The sequence below is a fragment of the Myxine glutinosa genome, chromosome 4, assembly GCF_964187855.1.
Source record: "Myxine glutinosa chromosome 4, kmMyxGlut1.1, whole genome shotgun sequence".
NCBI classification, from domain to species: Eukaryota; Metazoa; Chordata; class Myxini; order Myxiniformes; family Myxinidae; genus Myxine; species Myxine glutinosa.
Genome location: NC_136264.1, coordinates 15,432,571 through 15,457,199, shown reverse-complemented (window position 1 = coordinate 15,457,199; position 24,629 = coordinate 15,432,571). Strand labels below are relative to the sequence as shown.

Here is a 24,629-nt window from a genome sequence, read left to right as displayed (position 1 = left end):
GCAGAAACAGCAGAGCATGAAAGTTATAAGGCAGCCAGGAAGGCTGCAAAGAAAGAGGTAGCAAAGGCGCAGGAGGTATGTAGGAAAATGTTCGGAGAACGCTTGGATTCAGAAGAGGGTCAGAAAGCAGTATTCAGGATTGCTAAGCACATAGCGAAAGAGAGGTGTGATGTGATGGGGGTGAGTTGCTTGAAGGATGAAGTGGGACAAATCGTTGTCGACCCAGATGGAATTAAAGGAAGATGGAAAAGATATATGGAAATGCTGTTGAATACAGAGAATGAATGGGATGGCAACATAGAGAGTAACCCAGTTTTAGGACCGGCAGAGAAGATAACTGAGAAGGAAGTTGAGGAAGCGATAAAAGCAATGAAGAGTGGAAAAGCGGGAGGGCCGACGGGAGTTGTGGGAGATATGTTGAAGGCAGCAGGAAGTTGGGGTGTGAAGAGAATGACAGAGATCTGTAATCTGGTGGTGAAAGAAGGCCGCATTCCAGTAGTTTGGGAACTGAGTACCCTCGTCCCTCTATACAAGGGGAAAGGTGACCCTCTGGAGTGTGGCTCGTACCGAGCGATAAAGTTATTGGAGCATGGAATGAAGGTATTGGAAAGGGTGTTGGAGAGGAGGATAAGGAAGAAAGTGAAGATCGACGAAATGAAGTTTGGATTTATGCCAGGAAGAGGCACGACAGATGCGCTTTTCATTGTGAGGCAGTTGCAGGAGAAGTACATGGATAAGAGGAAGAAGTTGTTTTTTGGGTTTGTTGATCTGGAGAAAGCATTCGATAGGGTTCCACGCAAAGTATTGACATGGGCATTGAGGAAGTTAGGAGTGGAGGAATGGTTGATCAGAGTAGTGATGGCAATGTACAAAAGAGCGCGCACAGCTGTAAGGACGAAGGACGGGAACAGTGGTGAGTTTGAGGTGAAGGTGGGAGTGCATCAGGGGTCGGTACTAAGTCCACTACTATTTGTAGCTGTGATGGAGGTGCTGGCTCAGAACGTAAAGGAGGGTTTACCGTGGGAGTTGTTGTATGCAGATGATCTGGTGTTGATTGCGGAAAGTATGGATGGACTGAAGGAAAAGATGAACAAGTGGAAGGAATGTATGGAGACAAAAGGTCTGAAGGTTTATATCGGAAAGACAAAGGTGATGGCAAGTGGTAAAGCATGTGGTGAGGTGGAAAGAACTGGGAATTGGCCGTGTGCTGTGTGCAGGAAGGGTGTCGGAGTGAACTCCATTCAATGTACAATGTGTGCTGAGTGGGTTCATCAAAAATGTAGTGGTCTGAGAGGGTCATTTACCAGTATGGCAGCTACATTCAAATGTAAGGTGTGCACAGAGGGAGCTGCAGATGGAGGAAATGTTGAGTTGGATCTTGGAGACGGCGTGAAGCTGGAAGGTGTGAAAACATTTTGCTACCTCGGAGACATGCTGAATGGAGAAGGTGGATCAGACTCGGCAACGGTTGCTCGAGTGAGATGTGCATGGAAGAAGTTTCGGGAACTGAGTGGCGTGCTGATGAGGAGGAGAGTGTCGCTGAAGCTGAAGGGAAAGGTGTATGCTGCATGTGTGAGAAGTGTTATGATTTATGGGAGCGAGACATGGGTAATGAACATAGAGCAGCAACGAAGGCTGGAAAGGGTGGAAATGCGAATGGTTCGATGGATGTGCGGAGTATCGTTGAGAGAGAGGAAAACAAATGATGAATTGCGAAAGATGATGGGAATATTGCCTGTGATTGATGCTGTGAAGAGGAACAGGTTGAGATGGTTTGGTCATGTGTTGAGGAAGGATGAAAGTGACTGGTTGAGAAGAGTGATGGAAGTTAATGTAGAAGGAAGTAGAGGACGGGGAAGACCGAGAAAGACTTGGCTAAAGATGGTGGAAGAAGAAATGCGGGCAAGGGGGTTAACAAGGGGAGATGCAGAAAATAGGGCAAAATGGAGAAGATTGTCATGGGGACCGCAAGGCTAACCCCCGCTCTAGCAGGGAAAATGGCCTTAAAATGCATGTTGTTGTTGTTGTTGGACCGGGTATTGAACAGGGTGAGCTTCATGTTGGTTTGTACGGTGGGGATGAACTCAGGTGATTTAGCCAGGGTTTGCAGACAGGAGGTGCGATCGTGTGCGTTGCTGTGACCAGGTGCGCTGGGACGATGAGTGGGAGTGCGCTGAGCCGACCAGAGTACAGGAATGAAGTGACCTGTTTGTAAGTAAACAAACTTATGACCAGAGCCTCTATGAATATATCTGGGTCATCACAGGAGTCTGTGGTATTTGATTGCAGAGATGCATGATGGGGTGGAGTAAGTGCTGAGCAGAAGGAGCCTTGCGGTGGAGTACCTTAGAGCCATGCCAGGCAGGAGCAAAGGGACGAGTACGAGGCCAAAACGACCACAGCCGCTAATCAAGACAGCAAAGGCCGCAGCGGCAAACGACCGCAGCCGCCAGCCAAGACAACAAAGGCCGCAGCGGCAAACAGCCGCAGCCGCAAACAACGGCCGCAAACAACGGGAGCGGGGCTGAGGCAACAGTGGCAGAGCCGGGCAGGCGAAGCCAGGAGCAGAGCCGGGACCAAGCAGAGAGCAGACCCAACGGCCAAAAAGCTGCCACGACCACCAGAAAAGCAGACTATGTACAATGACCCAGTCGGAGAAGCGGCGAACCAGTAACGCCAGCATCCTCTCCAGACGGGAACCGGAAATATGGGGGGGATAACACTCCATACACCTTTGGTGGCGAAGGAACTAGAACGGCACTCGGTAGAGTGCATACCTCCGCCAGGCTGAAGTTTTTTTGTTTTCTTTGTATTACAAGATCGAGGCTGGTGAAAGAAGGCCGCATTCCAGTGGTTTGGGAACTGAGTACCCTCGTCCCTCTATACAAGGGGAAAGGTGACCCTCTGGAGTGTGGCTCGTACCGAGCGATAAAGTTATTGGAGCATGGAATGAAGGTATTGGAAAGGGTGTTGGAGAGGAGGATAAGGAAGAAGGTGAAGATCGACGAAATGCAGTTTGGATTTATGCAGGAAGAGGAACGACAGACGCGCTCTTCATTGCGAGGCAGTTGCAGGAGAAGTACATGGAGAAGAGGAAGAAGTTGTTTCTTGGGTTTGTTGATCTGGAGAAAGCATTCGATAGGGTTCCACGCAAAGTATTGACATGGGCATTGAGGAAGTTAGGAGTGGAGGAATGGTTGATCAGAGTAGTGATGGCAATGTACAAAAGAGCGCGCACAGCTGTGATATGCTGTGACGAGATGACGTTCCAATCTTGTCCAAGATGACGTTCACCAAGAGCTTTCCAATCATCATTTTCACCATCATCAACCTATCACTCACTCTAGTCACACTCACCACACTGTCTACAAACTCCTTAGAAAACAGGACACCAACACCATTCACGCCCTCCGGGCACCCATGCCACACAAACTTGTATTTCTGTCCCTGCCTGCCCTTCACCATTCTCACACCACTTCCCTTCAATCTCGTCTCTTGCACAGAACATATGTCCACTCTTCTTCTGATCAATACTTCCACCACTTCTCCTGATCTCCCTGTCATTGTCCCTACATTCCATGTCCCAAACCTCAGAAACCGATCTCCACTTCGGGCTGTACCCTGCCCATATGTAGTTGTAATTGTCATGGTTCTCTTTTTGAGGAAATGTTTTTTTTATGTTCGGATGCCCTTCCTGACGCCAACCCTCTTAGTCGCCTCTTACGACACGCAGGGATACGGTGTACCTATTCTAACCAGGGTACACACCAGGGTTAACCAGGGTTAACAAGGAGAGATGCAGAAAATAGGGCAAAATGGAGAAGATTGTCATGGGGGCCGCAAGGCTAACCCCCGCTCTAGCAGGGAAAATGGCCTTAAAATGCATGTTGTTGTTGTGTTGTTGTATACAAGATCGAGGCTCGTGAAAGAGCTAACATTAATAACACAAAAAGTCAAACCGACACATAAAACACAAAATAAGGGGAGCGGTAGACAAGATGGGGAGAGAGGGTGAAGGACACAAACACAACATTTGAGCAGGGACATCGAGAGAACTGTGGGAGGGAGAGGGCTTGGGGGGAGGTGGGAGAGGTATAAAACGTATGGACACTGCAAGGACTTCCAGGAAAGAAGTTGGAATTTCAAAAAAGTGGATCTGGGGTGAATTCGCGGGGGTAGAAAAGGTCAAGGTTTTGGATGGGGAAGGATAAGAGATGGTGGTGAACAGCTGTTTTAAAGACCTGGAGGGAGGAGTGGGATTGAAGGGAGTGGGGGAGTTTGTTCCATTATCTTGTTTTGTTCCATTATCATTATCTTGTTTGTTCCATTATAGTTTATCTTTACTATCCACTGATAGCCCGGATTTGGATTCGGACCTGAACCAAAATCTAATCGCCTTGTTCTCGTCACCGAACCAACTCATCCACCAAGGTTAGTCATAACTCTTCCATAACTTTTTAAAATATCCTATTATATATCGCTTTTCACCCGATCTCTCAATGGTGAAGAATCACTTAAAAATTAAATAATTCTCCTTTCCGAATACATATTCAGATCTTCACCAAAATCGAATCGATTAGTCCTCGTCACACAAACAACCTGTCCACCAAGTTTCATCCAAATCAGTCCATAACTTTTTGACATATCCTGCTATGTATCGTTTTTGGCCATATCTCCCAATGGTGAAGAATCACTTAAAAAATTCAATAATCCTCATATCTGAATCCATTTTCATTTCCTCACCAAAATTGAACCGATTAGTCCTTGTCAAACACCCAACCGGTCCACCAAGTTCCGTCCAAATCCGTCCACAACTTTTTGAGATACCGTGCTATGCATCGGTTTTAGCCCTATCTCCCAATGGTGAAGAATAACTTTATAAAATTCCACTAGCCGGATTCGAATCCGGATCTTCACCAAAATCTAATCATTTCGTCCTCGTCACATATACTACTTATCTGCCAAATTTCATCCAAATCCTTCCACAACTTTTTGACATATCTTGTTCACAAACAGATAAATGAAAACTCGACCCCACTGATTTCACGTTTTGGGTGACCTTGAGCTTGACCTTGGGCCTAGAGAGTTAAAAATTGGGCACAGTCTATTCCAGGGCAAGGCAAATATGTGTGTAAAGTATGACGATGCTATGTGCAACAATGTAGACGTAGTACTGTGCACAAACAGACAGACAGACAGACTAGAAATCGGTCAGAGACCGAGGACTTGCCGGAATGTACTTTGACAGAGTTATTAGTAAAAAAAAAAATTGACCTTGAGTTTGACCTTTCAAGGTCACTCAAGGTCAAGGTGCCAAATGAAATGTCGTATGCGACTTCCTGTATGTCAGTAACAGTAAGTGTATGCATATCTCTTGTACTTTGAGTTATAGTGGTTTGAAATATATTTTAAATGAAAACTCGACCCCCATGATTTCACGTTTTGGGTGAGCTTGAGCTTAACCTTGGGCCTAGAGAGTTAAAAATTGGGCACAGTCTATTCCAGGGCAAGGCAAATATGTGTGTATAGTATGGCGATGCTATGTGCAACGATGCAGACGTAGTACTGCGCACAAACAGACAGACAAACCAACCAACTAACATACTTGCCGGAATCTATTCTGGCAAGTAACAAGCAAACAGACATAGAGACAGTGGTGAAAACATAACCTCCATCCACCTTCGGTGGCAGAGGTAACAATCGAAGATGGAATACAACTCCATGGCCGAGTCACTGGTTCCCTATATTTGGCTCCAATTTTCATAAGATCCCTGATGTCACAATTACAAATAATATTCAAATCCCTAGAAATCACACAAAAAAGTTGACGAGGATCATGCACAGTCAGTTGCTAAAACATCCATACCAAGAGTTTAAAGAAATTTACCATAATTACATAAGGATTGGCCAACAGTCTTGGTGAAAGTGAAATACACTTTCAATGGGGTTCGCTCCCCAACCTTTTCTGGCTACAACCTCTCTCTACTAGAATCCGAAAAATTGAATGTAGCTGAAGCCTATCCAGTATCCAGCTGATTGCTAGAAAACTCACAAATCACAAACTCACTACTAACATTACTTTTGGCAGAAGTCATACTTATAAGAACCCTGCTAAAAAAAAGCCACAACCAAAAAAGAAAACATATCATACGTATATATTTGCTAAACTTCGTATAATACTAGCAAAGAAAGGCTTGGAACGTCATCTCAAGACAAGATAAAAGTCATCAAAAGATTTTCCATTATAAAAACATTTAAGTCCATCAATTACAGACTTGGCATTTAATATGGAATTTTTTTTTTGTGGGGGTGAACTTACTTTTCAAGATGACTTAGAACCAAAAGTTCATTGGAATTATGTTGAAATTATTCTAGATTTTGTTAATGTGACCTTTAAAAGAAACAAAAACCACATTTGACATTTCGAAACAAATAAATTGATCCTTGAAAGTGATGTAAACTGATATCGAACTCAATTCATGGACAGTACTGTGTCAAACTTCTGTACGTTTTCCAGAAGTATCTCTTTATTTTGCACATTAGCCAAATTTATTTTTAACAAAAAGAAAAGTAAAATTACGACTGGGATTACGGACAGTAAAATTACAGTTCAGTACTTCGTGTAACCCCCACGAGCATTCAGGAGAGCACGTACATGTCGAGGCATGCTGTTCACGAGATTTGCCAAGGTTTGGACAGCAATCGCTTGCCATGCAGTTACAATAGCCTGCTGCAATTCATGCACAGAGGTCGGCTGCTGGTCCAAGTGGTGGATTTGACACGTTAATTCTTCCCACAAGTTCTCTATCGGATTTATATCCGGGGACATGGCAGGCCACTCCATATGCTCTACACCACGGTCAGCAAGAAAGTGTTGGATCATGTGAGCACAATGAGGCCGTGCATTGTCATCTTGGAAGACAAAGTTTCCTCGAAAGGTTGCACAAGCAAATGGAAGCAATGTTTCTTCCAGAATGGCCCTGTACTTGAACTGGTTCAGGTTTCCATTCAGAACAACCAGGTCAGTTTTGCCCCCTGCATGAAAAGCAGCCCAAACGGTCACCCCACCACCTCAGCTTGGACTCTTGGCACTATACAATCTTTGTTGTAGGCTTCATGCACTTGTCTGCGCACTCAGACGCGGCCATCTTGACGAAAGACCAGAAATCTCGACTCGTCACTGAAGATCACGTGATTCCAGTGGCCTGGCTGCCATTGACGGTGCTCTCTGGCCCACTGCAATCGGCGCTGGCGGTGTTGTCTGGTCAGGCGTGGCTTTCTCAGGGGACGCCTGGCATGATAGCTGCTTGAACCAGTCGTTGGTTGACTAGCCTTCTGGATGCAGGCACATTTGTCAGTTGCTGCCACTCAGCCCTAAGCCGATTAGCTGACTTGGTACGGCCATTGTGGACTAACCAGTGCAGCTGGCGATCATCCCACCTTGTGGTTCTGCAGGGACGTCCTGGCCTCGGTATTGGAGTAGGGACACCCCTCTGAGCATTTCGTTTCAGGATCTTTGACACCTGACCTTGAGTGATGCCATACTGCCGAGCAATAGCACACTGTTTCATGCCGTAATTTCGTAAAGCCACCACTTCCATGACGAACAGCATTGTCGAGTTGACGGACCATCTCCAGAGGAAGCGGCAATAACTTTTGGAGACGTGCAGCAGTTGTTTTCCACTAATACAGAACGCAACAACACTTGTATACCCGACTGTGAAGCCAATCATCAAATGCACCTGTCCGTACATTTTGCCACGCCACCTGTGATATATTCCTGTTCTTGACTTCTTGCTGCGACAGACAATCAGTGTTATGGTTCTTTTAACAAATAAATCACCAAAGTGTAAAAGAAACTCACCAGATTGATATACTGAGTTAAGAAAGTAAACCCAAGTCAAGAAAAAATATATATTCCATATTAAATGCCAAGTCTGTATATCCGAAATCCCCACTTTTGGAGCTGTACCCCTCTTACTACGACTTCCATGACCTCTAGGTCTTCTAATTGGATTAGCATTTTAATTGGTCTCCTAAACAGCAAGTACAAGAAGGACCCACTACAGAATCTGTCCGGCAAGCCACCAACTTCCATAGAATTATTGCGGAGACAACGTGCCAAAGCAGGCATGACAAACCCGAATGCGGTTTGAACCCAGCTCCAACATCTCCAACTCCTGAAGGTGCTCCAGCTTTTCAACTTTGACTATTTTGTTGTTCACCAAGAAAAGCTTCTTTAACTTGCTGAGTCTCTCCAACCCTTCGATCTTGCGAAGCGAGTTGAAGGACAGGTCCAGGATCCTCAACACACAGACAAGGCGGCACTTTGAGATGCGATAGCGTGGATGCCCAAACCCCTCAACAGTCATCCCCAACTCTTAAAGCATTTTAAAGAACAAAACATAATGTTAGCAACTCACTCTAAAGACTCCAAAGCATTAAGGTTCTCAATTCTGGTCAGAAGGTTATCATTGAGGTCTAGCTCTTGGAGCATTGTGAGGGATTCCAGATTTTCAATCTTTTTGATGACATTCTGACGCAAGCACAACACCTAGACGACGGGGTACAGTTATAAGTTATAACACATTGATGATTTGATACAATTCTACCTGTATTGACGTGTCACATGGAGCACTGTTACGCAAGCTGAAATAAGTGACTTTATCATCACAACTACAAGGTCGAAGCAAAGCACAAGTGTATCAAGCATGACAAAGCCGACAAGAAACATAGAAGTAAAATTAATTACACCACCACCTCTCCCTCTCAACGTACCCGCACGTTTCGCAAAGTTTCAAACCTTTCGATTTTCCCAATGCGGCAATGATTCAAATCCACTTCCTGCATGAAAATCAGGAAGTGAGTCCTGATTCAATACATTGCAGATTAAGACATAAAGAGAGTCAACGTCAAATAAAACAGGACAATTATGCAATTTCCCAAAGTGCAACACTCTCACCTCTGCATCAGAGTCAAGTTCAATGCTTCCAATGTCTACAGGCATGTCTTGTCCTGCCAACGGCACGTTCATCATTTAGTCACTTTACCAAATTTACATTTGCGCTGTTTTGGGCATAGATGAGTGGGCTGGGTCCCAATTACAGGACTGATTTGAAACCCAGCATACTCACCTATGCTGAAGGGTGCGATAAAAGGGAGGAAATACTGGGTCACTCGCAGTGCACTGTGGATGCGAGCTGGACATAACAGTTGGAGTTATCAGGGGCGAGTTAAAATAGGTCTGTTATTTTTTGGTATTTGGAGGGCTTTCAAAGGGAAAAGCTTATTTCATGAGACTCAACAGGTAGGTATGGATGGATGCAGCTCATAAAATCTTATGAACGAAAAAGTTTATACAATGGCTTGTTCTGTGTTGTCGTGCAGTCTTTCAGCGGCACACCTGAACTCTTTTCCACCTACAAGGCCTTCGGCTGCGACTTTATGGAGTAATGCTTTCCCCTTTGAGCTATGGAAACCAAGGCCTCCAAGAGCATCTCTCCCGATGAAGCCGATTTTAAAAATGGGCCTATCACTTTCACATTGTAGCCAGGTCGGTGGTCTCTGTCGGTCGGTCGTCTACTTTCTGGTCTTGCACATTATGCTCTTTCTGTGCTGTTCCCCTCCATCCCCTTCCTCCTCAAGATTCAGCAGGGTGCTAGAATCACTGCCCACCTCCACTCATTCGTTCCTCTTTTTTCTGCCTATGGAGCCAACTTCCACATTCTTCCCTCCAAGTGTTCAATACAGCTGTTCACCACCAACACAGATCATCCCCCAACCAATAATGATTTTCTACCCACATTAATCCTCCCAAAGCACACCTCTTTCCAAATCTCCAGTTTTTCCTTCCTGAAAGTTTGCTTCTGTATCCATCTTGTCCAACTCGTGCATTCTCCCCACATCCTTTATTTGTCCAAGCCTCTCTCAATTTTATCCCTCGTCCCTGCTGTTGGTGCGTTTGCCCCCACTCTTTCTACTGTTCCTTGTGTGCTGTTACATACTGATCCTTTCTGTGTTCTTGCTCCTCAGCACCCCTAAACAAATCCCACATCCCCCATTTCATTGAAACAATCTTTGCAATCAGCAAAACTAGGTTTGCCAAGTTTGTTGATCACAGAACTTTCTTGTCTGTTTCTTTGTTTAGCCAATCACACCGCCATCAATTCTTAATCCTTAAACAAACGTTACGCCTAGGTCCCCGTCGGTGAAGTGATGCAAGAGTTGACAAAGTGGAAGACGCAAGGTGGCCATCTTGGATTTTGACGTGGCGACCCAATTTTCAATAGCGTTCTTCCTTATGCCTAGATACACCCACACGCCAGATTAGAAGTTAGTAGTTCGTTTATTTTTCCAAGATATTCCGCTCACAAGGTTCAGACATACATGGTGTCAGACATACATGGTGGTGGCCATCTTGGATTTTGACGTGGGTTGCACCCACACACCAAATTCGAATGCCAAATTCGCTTACGCACGCACGGACAGACGGACGGACGGAGGGGAAAACCATTGTCCCCCTTTCGCTCCGCGGTGCGACGGGGGGGACAATAAAAGATAGTAAAACCGCTGCCATCTAACGCTACTGCTGGAACAGTCCCCAGTCTCGCCTTACCGACACGACTGACACACTCTCACACCGCTCTCGCTTTCTTTCTTTCTTTCTTTTTATTGCACGCATGGGGGAGGGGAGGGATGGGAATGGAGGGCAAAACCCAACCGCGTTTCCTTGCGCCTCCCTCTTCTACCTGCATAATGAGTTTAACTGGTAACAGTACTTATATTACTTATATTAGCACAGTACTTATATTAGCACATAATTAAGGCAACTAAAGTCATAATCGGAATGCAAACAGCATATCTCTCTTGAATAAGTAAGGAAAATGAAAAGATTTATATTTTGTACAAAATTAGTTTTCATATTCGGACAATGCAGAAATTGTAAGAATTCAGCAAGGAACACCCGGTGTTCGCCGAAGCCCAAATGGTTAGGGCAGTGGGCTTGGGATCCCAAGGTCCTGATTTTGAATCCCATTGAATTAACGCCGAGTGGGGTTGACTCAGCCTGTCACCCTTCCGAGGTCGGCAAAATGATTACCAGATAACTGGTTATGGAGAGGCATTGCATCAGCGGTTGTTGTTGTTGTTGTCACCTTGCTCTTCTGCCAAAACTGGCCTTTCCTTACGTCGCTCATCTCCAGATTCCTCAGACTCTTCCTGGCAGTCCACTGCAAGGTAAGAATATGCAATGAGCTCAAAAGTCATGACGACAGAACCAGGGAACATGCAAACCACCTTGTATTTCGTTGTGGGGAGCAATAAACTGTTTGCCTGAAAATAATTTACTGGCAAACTCAAAAGTGAGAGGCGTCAAGGAAGACCTTATTCCAACATGATATGAGCTGTCACCACCTGGTTTTCAAGACTAGTTACCTCCACCAATGGTGGTGGACGGAGGTTATGTTTTCACTTCTGTGAGCAGGATATCTGACAAAGTTATGGATGGATTCGAATGAAACTTGGTGGGCAAGTTAGGTGTGTGTGACAAGCATGGATTGATTCGATTTTAATAAAGATCCGGAACCAGATCCAGGTACTACAATTTTTTTTACATGATCCTTCGCCATTGAGTGATCGGGCCAAAAACAATACATAGCACGATATCTCAAAAAGTTGTGGACAGATTATGACAAAACTGGGTGAATGATTTGGTTAGGTGACAAGAAAAGCCGATTCGATTTTGGTTCAGGTCCGAATGCAGATCTTGCCTTTCAGCGAGATTTTAAAAAACGTAAACTGTTCAGCCTGGTGGAGGTATGTGCTCTACCGAGTGGCGTTCGTGTTTGAAAATCGGATCGTTCGTACCTAATGGGGAGACCCAGGGACTCATTTTCTCTCATTGTTTGTACGATTTATTGTACTGCAATCATATTGTTTGTACAGTTCGTTGTGCCAGACTGTTATTGTTGGTACAGTTTGTTGTGTCAGAATGGTATTGTTGGTGCAGTTTGTTGTGTCAGAATGGTATTGTTGGTGCAGTTTGTTGTACCAGACTGTTATTGTTTATAGTTTGTTGTGCCAGACTGTTATTGTTTATAGTTTGTTGTGCCAGACTGTTATTGTTTATAGTTTGTTGTGCCAGACTGTTATTGTTTATAGTTTGTTGTGCCAGACTGTTATTGTTTATAGTTTGTTGTGCCAGACTGTTATTGTTGATAGTTTGTTGTGCCAGACTGTTATTGTTTATAGTTTGTTGTACCAGACTGTTATTGTTTATAGTTTGTTGTGCCAGACTGTTATTGTTTATAGTTTGTTGGGCCAGACTGTTATTGTTTATAGTTTGTTGTGCCAGACTGTTATTGTTTATAGTTTGTTGTGCCAGACTGTTATTGTTTATAGTTTGTTGTGCCAGACTGTTATTGTTTATAGTTTGTTGTGCCAGACTGTTATTGTTTATACCGTTTGTTGTGCCAGACTGTTATTGTTTATAGTTTGTTGTGCCAGACTGTTATTGTTTATAGTTTGTTGTGCCAGACTGTTATTGTTTATACCGTTTGTTGTGCCAGACTGTTATTGTTTATAGTTTGTTGTGCCAGACTGTTATTGTTTATAGTTTGTTGTGCCAGACTGTTATTGTTTATAGTTTGTTGTGCCAGACTGTTATTGTTTATAGTTTGTTGTGCCATACTGTTATTGTTTATAGTTTGTTGTGCCAGACTGTTATTGTTTATAGTTTGTTGTGTCAGAATGGTATTGTTGGTGCAGTTTGTTGTACCAGACTGTTATTGTTTATAGTTTGTTGTGCCATACTGTTATTGTTTATAGTTTGTTGTGCCATACTGTTATTGTTTATAGTTTGTTGTACCAGACTGTTATTGTTTATAGTTTGTTGTGCCATACTGTTATTGTTTATAGTTTGTTGTGCCAGACTGTTATTGTTTATAGTTTGTTGTGTCAGAATGGTATTGTTGGTGCAGTTTGTTGTACCAGACTGTTATTGTTTATAGTTTGTTGTGCCAGACTGTTATTGTTTATAGTTTGTTGTGCCAGACTGTTATTGTTTATAGTTTGTTGTGCCAGACTGTTATTGTTTATAGTTTGTTGTGCCAGACTGTTATTGTTTATAGTTTGTTGTGCCAGACTGTTATTGTTTCTAGTTTGTTGTGCCAGACTGTTATTGTTTATAGTTTGTTGTGCCAGACTGTTATTGTTTATAGTTTGTTGTGCCAGACTGTTATTGTTTATAGTTTGTTGTGCCAGACTGTTATTGTTTATAGTTTGTTGTGCCATACTGTTATTGTTTCTAGTTTGTTGTGCCAGACTGTTATTGTTTCTAGTTTGTTGTGCCAGACTGTTATTGTTTATAGTTTGTTGTGCCAGACTGTTATTGTTTATAGTTTGTTGTGCCAGACTGTTATTGTTTGTAGTTTGTTGTGCCAGACTGTTATTGTTTATAGTTTGTTGTGCCAGACTGTTATTGTTTATAGTTTGTTGGGCCAGACTGTTATTGTTTATAGTTTGTTGTGCCAGACTGTTATTGTTTGTAGTGCCAGACTGTTATTGTTCATACAGTTTGTTGTGCCAGACTGTTATTGTTTATAGTTTGTTGTGCCAGACTGTTATTGTTTATAGTTTGTTGTGCCAGACTGTTATTGTTTATAGTTTGTTGTGCCTGACTGTTATTGTTTATAGCTTGTTGTGCCAGGCTGTTATTGTTTATAGTTTGTTGTGCCAGACTGTTATTGTTTATAGTTTGTTGTGCCAGACTGTTATTGTTTATAGTTTGTGCCAGTCTCCTATTGTTTGCACAGTTTACTGTGCCAGACTGTTATTGTTTGTCCAGTTTGTTGTGCCAGACTTTTATCGTCTGTACAGTTGCTGTGCTCGACTCTTATTGTTTGTACAGTTTGTTGTGCCAGAATTTTATCGTTTGTACAGTTGCTGTGCTCGACTCTTATTGTTTGTAGTTTGTTGTGCCAGGCTCATTTTTGTACAACCAGAGGTTGCAGGTTGTTAGGTCTCCTTCCCTCTTCTCTCTCTCCTTCTCCTTCTCCTCCTGGCACATCGACCAAATTAGTGTTGCTTTAGTTTATACCTTCTGTCACCTTACTCCTCCATGAGTCTAGACTTTGTGCACAAAAGCTTGTTTTGTTTAAGTCAGCTTTAAATTAAATTCTCAAATACGAAATGAATTCTGAAATCTGTATTGGGTAATATGAAATGGAAAGAAAATGTTATCGGTTCTGCTTGAAAGTAAATAAGAAATAAGGTAAGATTGTATTGGAATTTTTATTTATTTATTTAATAGTTAATGCCGTTACAAAGTAGGAGGCGGATCCATCGTATTCCTTGCTCGCTCCATCTATCCGGGAATCCGAACGCCGTTGTGGGACGAACACAGCAGATCCAGCATGCTCACTCCAGCGGTCTACAGGATAGATCGTACTGCAGCGTCATAAGAGGACATTAGATTCTCACTTTTATGGGCCAGGGCCAGGTCATCCAAGGTGACTTCTGCGGGAGGGGAAGGGGGAGGGGGAGGGGGGGGGGAAGCAATGCGGTGCCTGCTCAGTGCCGATGATGACCAACCAATCAACCAACCAGAGACACGCATTCGTGGATGACGCTCCTCACCTGGTCAAGCAAACTCGTCAATAAAAAAAATATAAAAAACGGCGAAGTTCTCCCGAAACACGTCGGTTTAACTAAATAGACCTAAATACTGCACTAAAATGGGGCTGCCTCTCCAGACAGCAATACGTCCTGTTGGTAACTAAGGACACCTGTAGTCGTAAATGTGGTTTTATTACCAAGCCGATGAGCCATTACCAGTGCTCTTCCTCATCTCTGGTGTTACAACCTCCAGCACAACGATTGCGCAACCGTCGAGAATCATTTTCCCGCCGAATAACCAACTGTGGGGCCGTTCCACGGGACGACGCCATCGCTTGACAAAGCGGAAGTGCCCAGTGAGAGCGCGAAACGAGCACAAATTAGCCACGTGTACGTGTGGTGCGCACCAACACCACAGGATCTTCGAGAAACCACGAACACGGCACATTATAAAAACAACAAACCGCTCTCAACCGCAAACCTCGTCATCTCACAAAACCTCACCGTCCATGCGCTGTTCCGCCATCGCACCTAACTCCGCCAATAACGTCCCTCTTTGTGCAGCTCGTTTGAATTTATACAGATACCTAGTCATTGTATTCAACATTTTGTGTTTAAATCTAATGTTACATCAATTGTAAGCCGAACTTGATTTAAAAAAAAAAAAAAGGAAATAAATTCACAGCCGAGCTGATATTAAATATCAATACATCTTCTTCAGAGTATTCCAGAATACAAACGATCTTGGATACAAACGACAAATCAGTATATTCCTGAATGCAAGGAATAAGGAAAACAAATTTCCGAATATAAGCAATAAGTATATTGAATACGCTACATCGTGACCGATCTAGACTCCCAGAGGGGAGGATTGGTTATTACGGGAACGTTGTACTGGATCTCTCATTGGTCAGAAAACGTCACGTGCTTCTAAAGGGCCATTTTCGATCCAAGGTGGTTTTTTTTATCTTTATAAGGAACAGGAACTTCAACGGAGGCAAAGACCGGGAGGTACATCGAGCCTGCGCTAGTATTGCCAACCAAAGGTTGCTCACGGCATAAAATTAAAAAAATCGGACCCGAAAGGGGGTTGCCCCCAAAATAGGTATTTGCTCTCTTCTCAGAAACTGCACACACGATGTTGGTGAAACTCAGCTACAAGCTTCACATCTGACGACTAACGAAGGAGGTGTATTGACCACATCAAAATCTGGGCACATTAAAGGGGTTTATGGGGAATAAGAGGGGTTGAACCATGAAATAGGTATGCTACTCCATTGTTTGTTATCTCCATATGCGGGTTTCAGAAGGTGGAACGGAGACCGACCAGGTCTAACGTGTGTGTGTGTGTGTGTGTGTGTGTGTGTGTGTGTGTGTGTGTGTGTGTGTGTGTGTGTGTGTGTGTGTGTGTGTGTGTGTGTGTGTGTGTGTGTGTGTGTTCCAGCAGGGTACAGTGCATTCAGAAAGTATTCAGCCCCTTCACTTTTTTCACATTTTGTCATGTTGCACCCTTAGGCTGAAATCGTTTAAATTCATTTTTTCCCTCGTCAATCTACACTCAATACCCCATAACGACAAAGAGAAAACAGGATTTTAGAAAGTTTTGCAAATTTATTTAAAAGAAAAACCTGAAATATCACATTGACATAAGTATTCAGACCCTTGGCTATGACACTTGAAATTTAGCTCAGGTTCCTCCCATTTCTCTTGATCATCTTTGAGATGTTTCTACACCTTGATTGGCGTCCACCTGTGGTAAATTCAATTGATTGGACATGATTTGGAAAGGCACACACCTGTCTATATAAGGTCTCACAGCCGACAATGCATATCAGAGCAAAAACCAAGCCATGAGGTCGAAGGATCTTGTTTCTCACAGTCTGCGAGTCCTTTAGGTGCTTTTTTGCAAACTCCAAGCGGCTTTCATGTGTCTTTCACTGAGGAGAGCCTTCCGTGTGGCCACTCTGCCATGAAGCCCAGATCAGTGGAGTGTTGCAGGGATGGTTGTCCTTCTGGAAGTTTCTCCCATCTCCACACAGGATCTCTGGAGCTCAGCCAGAGGGACCATCGGGTTCTTGGGCACCTCTCTTACCAAGGCCCTTCTCCCCCGATTGCTCAGTTTGGCCTGGCGGCCCCAGCTCTAGGAAGAGTCCTGGTTGTTCCAAACTTCTTCCATTTATGAATTATGGAGGCCACTGTGCTCTTGGGAACGTTCAATGCAGCAGAGATTTTTTTGTCGGCTTCGTTTAAATCGGAGGGAGACACTTGAGCACTCCCAAGACATGGGAGGCACCTGAGCTAAATTTCAAGAGTCATAGCAAAGGGTATGAATACTTATGTCAATGTGATATTTCAGTTTTTTCTTTTAGATAAATTTGCAAAACTTTCTAAAATCCTGTTTTCTCTTTGTCATTGTGGGGTATTGAGTGTAGATTGATGAGGGAAAAAATGAATTTAAACGATTTCAGCATAAGGGTGCAGAATAACAAAATGTGAAAAAGGTGAAGGGGTCTGAATACTTTCTGAATGCACTGTATATGTCAGACACTGCTGATTACAGGCAGTCAATGAAATCTGTCAAACCTTGAAATGCCATATCAGGACTCTTTCCCAAAATGTACGTGCCTTTTTAACTTCACCACAAAAGGTGGATCGAGATTATGTTTTCACTCCTGTCTGTCTGTCCGTTTGTGAACAAAATATCTAAAAAAGTTGTTGACGGATTCGGACGGAATTTGGCAGAAATGTCACAAGGACGAAATAATTAGATTTTGGTGAAGATCCGGATTCGGATCCGGCTACTAGAATATTGTCGGTTAATCTTCACCATCGGGAGATCGGTCCAAAAACGATACGTAGCAGGATATCTCAAAAAGTTGTGGACAGATTGAGACGAACCTTGGTGGACCGATTGGGTGTGTGACGAGGAAAAATCTTCGATTTTGGTGAAGATATGAATATGGATTCGGATACAAGAATTATTGGTTCACGAGTTATCAAACAGAGTGACCACTATATTCGTCATGGGTGTGTGTCTGTCTGCCTGTCTGTCCGCAGCATAACTAGCCGATGATATCATCCGATCTCGATGAAACTTGGGTGGGAGGTTGATATCATGATCTAGTTGTGTCCTGCCTAGAGTGGGCGTATTGCGCCCATTGTGGGCGGAGCCACGCCCGAAAAAGATGTCTTTTTAGGGGGTAATCGAGTTCAAGCTACATCTTCTCCGAGGGGTTTGGTGCAATCTGACAGGGGTTTCGATATTTGGTTAGGCCAATGTCACGTGTCCAGCCCCACGGAGCTCGATTTTTCATTTTCGCCCCAAGGTCAAGGTCACGAGGTCACGAAATTTAGAAAAGTCGATTTTTGATGGTTTTATTACATTGTTCGCTTCCTGATAGGGTGAAATGTCGTACATGATCTTATATTATCACATACATCATGAAATACAAGTTTTCCAACAAATTTCAGAATCTTCGACCTTTGACCTTTGAAAGTCACAAAGGTCAAAGTTTCAAAGTTGTCGGAATCGAACCGAATTTTCGGTAATGTGTAGCTAACTAACCTCATAACAGATTATACATTATTGTCTATCTCATTTCAAGGTCAGTAACCTTCGTTTTGACATTTCAAGGTCACAAAGGTCAAATTTTCAAAGTTGTCGGAATCGAACCGAATTTTCGGTATTATGTAGCTAACTAACCTCATAACTGATTATACAGTATTTTCTATCTCATTTCAAGGTCAGTAACCTTCGTTTTGACATTTCAAGGTCACAAAGTTCAAATTTTCAAAGTTGTCGGAATCGAACCGAATTTTCGGTATTGTGTAGCTAACTAACCTCATAACTGATTATACAGTATTTTCTATCTCATTTCAAGGTCAGTAACCTTCGTTTTGACATTTCAAGGTCACAAAGTTCAAATTTTCAAAGTTTTTTTTTTTTGTATACTGAATCGAGGCTCGTGAAAGAGCTGACATTTACTTCACAAACAAATCAACCAGCCAAACAAAATATATAAAAAGAGGGAGCGGAAGACAAAAGAATGGGAAGCACGCAAACACTTGAGAGCACACAACATTTAAGAGCAGGGAGATGTGTGGGAGGGAGTGGGCTTGGGGGGAGGAGGCGTGGGAAGGGGGGGGGGGGGGGGAGGGGTGGGAGAAGTATAAAACACAAGGACACCAAGGACTTCCAGGACAGAAGTTGGTATTTCAAAAAGTGGAATTGGGGAATTCGGAATCGAACCGAATTTTCGGTAATGTGTAGATAACTAACCTCATAACTGATTATACAGTATTGTCTATCTCATTTCAAGGTCAGTAACCTTCGTTTTGACATTTCAAGGTCACAAAGGTCAAATTTTCAACGTTGTCGGAATCAAACGGAATTTTCGGTATTGTGTAGCTAACTAACCTCATAACTGATTATACAGTATTTTCTCTCTCATTTCAAGGTCAGTAACCTTCGTTTTGACATTTCAAGGTCACAAAGGTCAAATTTTCAAAGTTGTCGGAATCAAACCGAATTTTCGGTATTGTGTAGCTAACTAACCTCATAAATGATTATACATTATTTTCTATCTCATTTCAAGGTCAATAACCTTCGTTTTGACATTTCAAGGTAACAAAGGTCAAATTTTCAAAGTTGTCAGAATCGAACCGAATTTTCGGTATTGTGTAGCTAACTAACCTCATAACTGATTATACAGTATTTTCTATCTCATTTCAAGGTCAATAACCTTCGTTTTGACATTTCAAGGTCACAAAGGTCAAATTTTCAAAGTTGTCGGAATCGAACCGAATTTTCGGTATTGTGTAGCTAACTAGTCTCATAACAGATAATACCGCTCGCTCGTGAACCATCGTCGTCTCCTGACTTGTTTAATTTCTCAGTGATTCTTCACCATTAAGAGATCGGGTGAAAAGCGATATATAACATGATATTTGGAAAAGGTGTGTACGAGTTATGAATAAACTTGATGGACGAGTTAGTTCGGTGACAAGAACAAGCCGATTAGATTTTGGTTCAGGTCCGAATTCAGATCCGGCCTGAAATATCCGGAATATTTTATATTTGTGTGAAATAAAATTATCTCTTTTTGCAAAAATGCAACATCCGTGTCCGGTTCTTCACATGTCATTTTATTACAGCTGCTGCAAGTTGCAGTGTCCTGAACACAAGATTCACTGCCGATGGGTTTGTCAAGTCCAGCAAGCGTGACAACTTGTCATTCCATAACTATCAGGGACACCTCTTCGTGGTGGTTGTACCCTCCAATGCAAGTCTGGGGTAAATCTTCCCCAGTCTTCCCTGCTGCCCAGATCCTAACGTTGCTGCTTGTTGGAGTCTTTGTTTTGTTACCTTCGCAAAAGCGGAAGGTTATGTTTTGATCGCTGTGTATTTATTTGTATGTCTGTGTGTGTGTATGTTAATCGCATAACTCAAAAAGTATTCAACCGAATTGCATGAAATTTGGTGGGATGATTGGTTATTATACGGGACACATTTGATTAGATTTTGGGAAACAGATTTGCTCAAATTCTGACTATTTTTAACTCGATCGTATTTCACTCAAAGTTATGAGCGACTGAAGAAGAAGATGTCCATCCAGGACGTCATCACTATAACGCGATCTCCCGCGATCATTTCAACCTCAAAAAAAATTATAATTGCAGATTTGACAATAGATGAGGCATATTAACAAACGAATGAAACAGATTTGCTCAAATTCTGACTATTTTTAACTCGATCGTATTTCACTCAAAGTTATGCGCGACTGAAGAAGAAGATGTCCATCCAGGACGTCATCACTATAACGCAATCTCCCGCGATCATTTCAACCTCAAAAAAAATTATAATTGCAGATTTGTCAAGAGATGAGGCATATTAACAAACGAATGAAACAGATTTGCTCAAATTCTGACTATTTTTAACTCGATCGTATTTCACTCAAAGTTATGAGCGACTGAAGAAGAGGATGTCCATCCAAGACGTCATCACTATAACGCGATCTCCCGCAATCATTTCAACCTCAAATGAAATTCAAATTGCAGATTTGTCAATCGGGGAGGCATATTAACAGACGAATGAAACAGATTTGCTCAAATTCTGATTTTTAAAAATCGATCGCATTTCACATAAAGTTTCACATCGCATACACTCCCATGCCAAGTACAGAACAGTAGCTGCGGCGAAGGTATGCGCTCTACCGAGTGCCCGGATTCTAGTTTTACAATGTTTTACAATGTTGGAATGTTTTACAATGTTGGAATGTTTTACAATGTTGGAATGTTTTACAATGTTTTTTTTTTCTTAATTTGCTTCTTGGTCTTTTATTAAAATTTCGATTTATATGTTTTTTATTTGAACTTTTAATAATGTTTTGAATAAATGTTTTTTTACAATAATTGTTCTTTGAAGCTCTTCATACTGTATTGGTGAGGGTACTATGACGTCAGCCTAACGTCGGGCAAATGCTGGATGGGAGCATTGGCCCAACGGTGGGACAACACTCCCTACAACGTCTGATTAACGTTGGCCCAACGGTGGGACAGGACTTCCTACAACGTCTAATTAACGTTGGGCAAACGCCTCCAACAACGTCTAATTAACGTTGGCCCAACGGCGGGACAGCACTCCCGATAACGTCTGATTAACGTTGGCCCAACGGTGGGACAGCACTGCCTAAAACGTCTAATTAACGTTGGCCCAACGGTGGGACAGCACTGCCTAAAACGTCTAATTAACGTTGGCCCAACGGTGGGACAGCACTGCCTAAAACGTCTAATTAACGTTGGCCCAACGGTGGGACAGCACTGCCTAAAACGTCTAATTAACGTTGGCCCAACAGTGGGACGGTGCTCCCTACAACATCTCATTAACGTTGGTCCAACACTCCCTACAACGTCTGATTAACGTTGGCTCAACGGTGGGACAGCACTCCCTAAAACGTCTAATTAACGTTGGCCCAACGGTGGGACAGCACTCCCTAAAACGTCTAATTAACGTTGGCCCAACGGTGAGACAGCACTCCCTTCCAATGTCGACCCACTGTTGGCCCAACCTTTTTTGGCCGTTGGCCCAACGATATAGATGACGTTGGTCCAACGACGGGGATGACGTTGGCCCAACGATAAAGATGACGTTGGTCCAACGACGGGGATGACGTGGGCCCAACGACAGCCCAACATTGGAACAGTACTCCTTTCCAACATCTGATTAACATTGGGCCAACACTTCATTCCAACGTGTGACCAACGTCTGTCTAACGTTGGTCCAAAGTTGTGCCACCCTCACTTCAAAGGTCGGCCCCCCATAGAGTCGCCAGGGACGTAGTAACGTCGGGGCGATGTTTGCTGGGCTATAGTTTTCGACGTTGGTCCAACGAAAGTGCAGCCGTTGCTCAAACGTTGACCCACCGGTGTTATGTTGTGTTAGCTGGGTATTTTCTCTCTTCTCCAAAACGACACACACGATTTCAATAAAACTTGATCACAACCTTTATCACCCATGATGTACCAAAGTTTGTTCACGGTATTAAAAATATCAGGGTTTGAGGAGGGTTTGAGTGACTGTTGCTCCTGATCCAGATGAGCTTCAGAACCCGCGGTCCTATTTTTGCTTAGCTCATGGGGTCGCGATCCCCAAAAAGTTGGACATGGAAAAAGTATGACTCCGGTAGTAGTTCTTGGGAAAATGCCAGGGCCATAGAAAAAGCCCCTTTATATAAGGGTGTGTGCCATGTGGCAAAGTATAGAAAAGAAGGGACAATCCATAGTTTGTAGAAAATGCCAAACAATACAAAATAAGGGGCATTCAAAAAAATATAATGTGCATGCTGGACTACCCTTGTGTTCTGAGGAGGAACCAAGTAATGCTCCAGAAAAGTTAATATAAAGAGGCACCAATTTGATTCATACAACTGCATGAAGGCGTAAATGTGTTTTATTTGCCATATGTAGGGTGCCCCTGACTGAGATGAGACTGGAGAGATGAGACGACTGCCTGCAGATGAGAGTTTGGATGACTGGAGATGAGAGTATGGATGACTGGAGATGAGAGTATGGATGACTGGAGATGAGAGTCTGGATGACTGGAGATGAGAGTATGGATGACTGGAGATGAGAGTATGGATGACTGGAGATGAAAGTTTGGATGACTGGAGATGAGAATATGGATGACTGCCTGGAGATGAGAGTTTGGATGACTGGAGATGAGAGTATGGATGACTGGAGATGAGAATTTGGATGACTGGGGATGAGAGTATGGATGACTGGAGATGAGAGTATGGATGACTGACTGGAGATGAGAGTATGAATGACTGACTGGAGATGAGAGTTTGGATGACTGGAGATGAGAGTATGGATGACTGGAGATGAGAATATGGATGACTGGAGATGAGAGTTTGGATGACTGGAGATGAGAGTATGGATGACTGGAGATGAGAGTTTGGATGACTGGAGATGAGAGTATGGATGACTGACTGGAGATGAGAGTATGGATGACTGACTGGAGATGAGAGTATGGATGACTGCCTGGAGATGAGAGTATGGATGACTGCCTGGAGATGAGAGTATGGATGACTGACTGGAGATGAGAGTTTGGATGACTGGAGATGAGAGTATGGATGACTGGAGATGAGAGTATGGATGACTGGAGATGAGAGTATGGATGACTGGAGATGAGAGTATGGATGACTGACTGGAGATGAGAGTATGGATGACTGACTTGCGATGAGTTTGGATGACTGGAGATGCGAGTATGGATGACTGGAGATGAGAGTATGGATGACTGACTGGAGATGAGAGTCTGGATGACTGAAGATGAGAGTATGGATGACTGAATGGAGATGAGAGCATGGATGACTGGAGATGAGAGTATGGATGACTGACTGGAGCTGAGAGTATGGATGACTGACTGGAGATGAGAGTTTGGATGACTGGAGATGAGAGTATGGAGACCTGGAGATGAGAGTATGGATGACTGGAGATGAGAGTATGGATGACTGACTGGAGATGAGAGTATGGATGACTGGAGATGAGAGTATGGATGACTGACTGGAGATGAGAGTTTCAATGACTGGAGATGAGAGTATGGATGACTGACTGGAGATGAGAGTATGAATGACTACCTGGAGATGAGAGTTTGGATGACTGGAGATGAGAGTATGGATGACTGGAGATGAGAATATGGATGACTGACTGGAGATGAGAGTTTGGATGACTGGAGATGAGAGTATGGATGACTGGAGATGAGAGTATGGATGACTGGATATGAGAGTATGGATGATGGGAGATGAGAGTATGGATGACTGGAGATGAGAGTATGGATGACTGGAGATGAGAGTATGGATGACTGGAGATGAGAGTATGGATGACTGGAGATGAGAGTATGGATGACTGATTGGAGATGAGAGTATGGATGACTGACTGGAGATGAGAGTATGGATGACTGACTGGAGATGAGAGTATGGATGACTGGATATGAGAGTATGGATGACTGGAAATGAGAGTATGGCTGACTGGAGATGAGAGTATGGATGACTGGAGATGAGAGTATGGATGACTGGAGATGAGAGTATGGATGACTGGAGATGAGAGTATGGATGACTGGAGATGAGAGTATGGATGACTGGAGATGAGAGTATGGATGACTGGAGATGAGAGTATGGATGACTGGAGATGAGAGTATGGATGACTGACTGGAGATGAGAGTTTGGATGACTGGAGATGAGAGTATGGATGACTGGAGATGAGAGTATGGATGACTGGATATGAGAGTATGGATGACTGGATATGAGAGTATGGATGACGGCAGATGAGAGTTTGGATGACTGGAGATGAGAGTATGGATGACTGACTGGAGATGAGAGTATGAATGACTGACTGGAGATGAGAGTTTGGATGACTGGAGATGAGAGTATGGATGACTGGAGATGAGAATATGGATGACTGCCTGGAGAAGAGAGTTTGGATGACTGGAGATGAGAGTATGGATGACTGGAGATGAGAGT

The 24,629-nt window shown here is 43.3% G+C and overlaps 1 protein-coding gene across 18 annotated transcripts in view; it reads right to left on the bottom strand.

Moving 5' to 3' along the window:
* The window catches only part of PPP1R7 (protein phosphatase 1 regulatory subunit 7), a 75,576-nt gene extending 60,333 nt beyond the window's left edge, over nt 1-15,243 (bottom strand). For 2 of the 18 annotated variants that reach the window (XM_068111943.2, XM_078775490.1), the window contains exons 1-6: nt 15,118-15,243; nt 11,099-11,228; nt 8,963-9,015; nt 8,779-8,844; nt 8,424-8,554; nt 8,142-8,304 (exon numbers count right to left, since the gene is read on the bottom strand). In XM_068111943.2, coding sequence (XP_067968044.1) covers nt 8,142-8,304; nt 8,424-8,554; nt 8,779-8,844; nt 8,963-9,015; nt 11,099-11,195 — 510 coding nt within the window. In that variant the 5' untranslated portion in view covers nt 11,196-11,228; nt 15,118-15,243. Of the gene's footprint in view, nt 1-8,141; nt 8,305-8,423; nt 8,555-8,778; nt 8,845-8,962; nt 9,016-11,098; nt 11,229-14,321; nt 14,515-14,634 lie in introns of those variants that run through there. The other 16 variants (XM_068111941.2, XM_078775489.1, XM_078775488.1 and 13 more) reach the window with 16 other exon arrangements.
* Between the last annotated feature and the right edge of the window lie 9,386 nt (nt 15,244-24,629).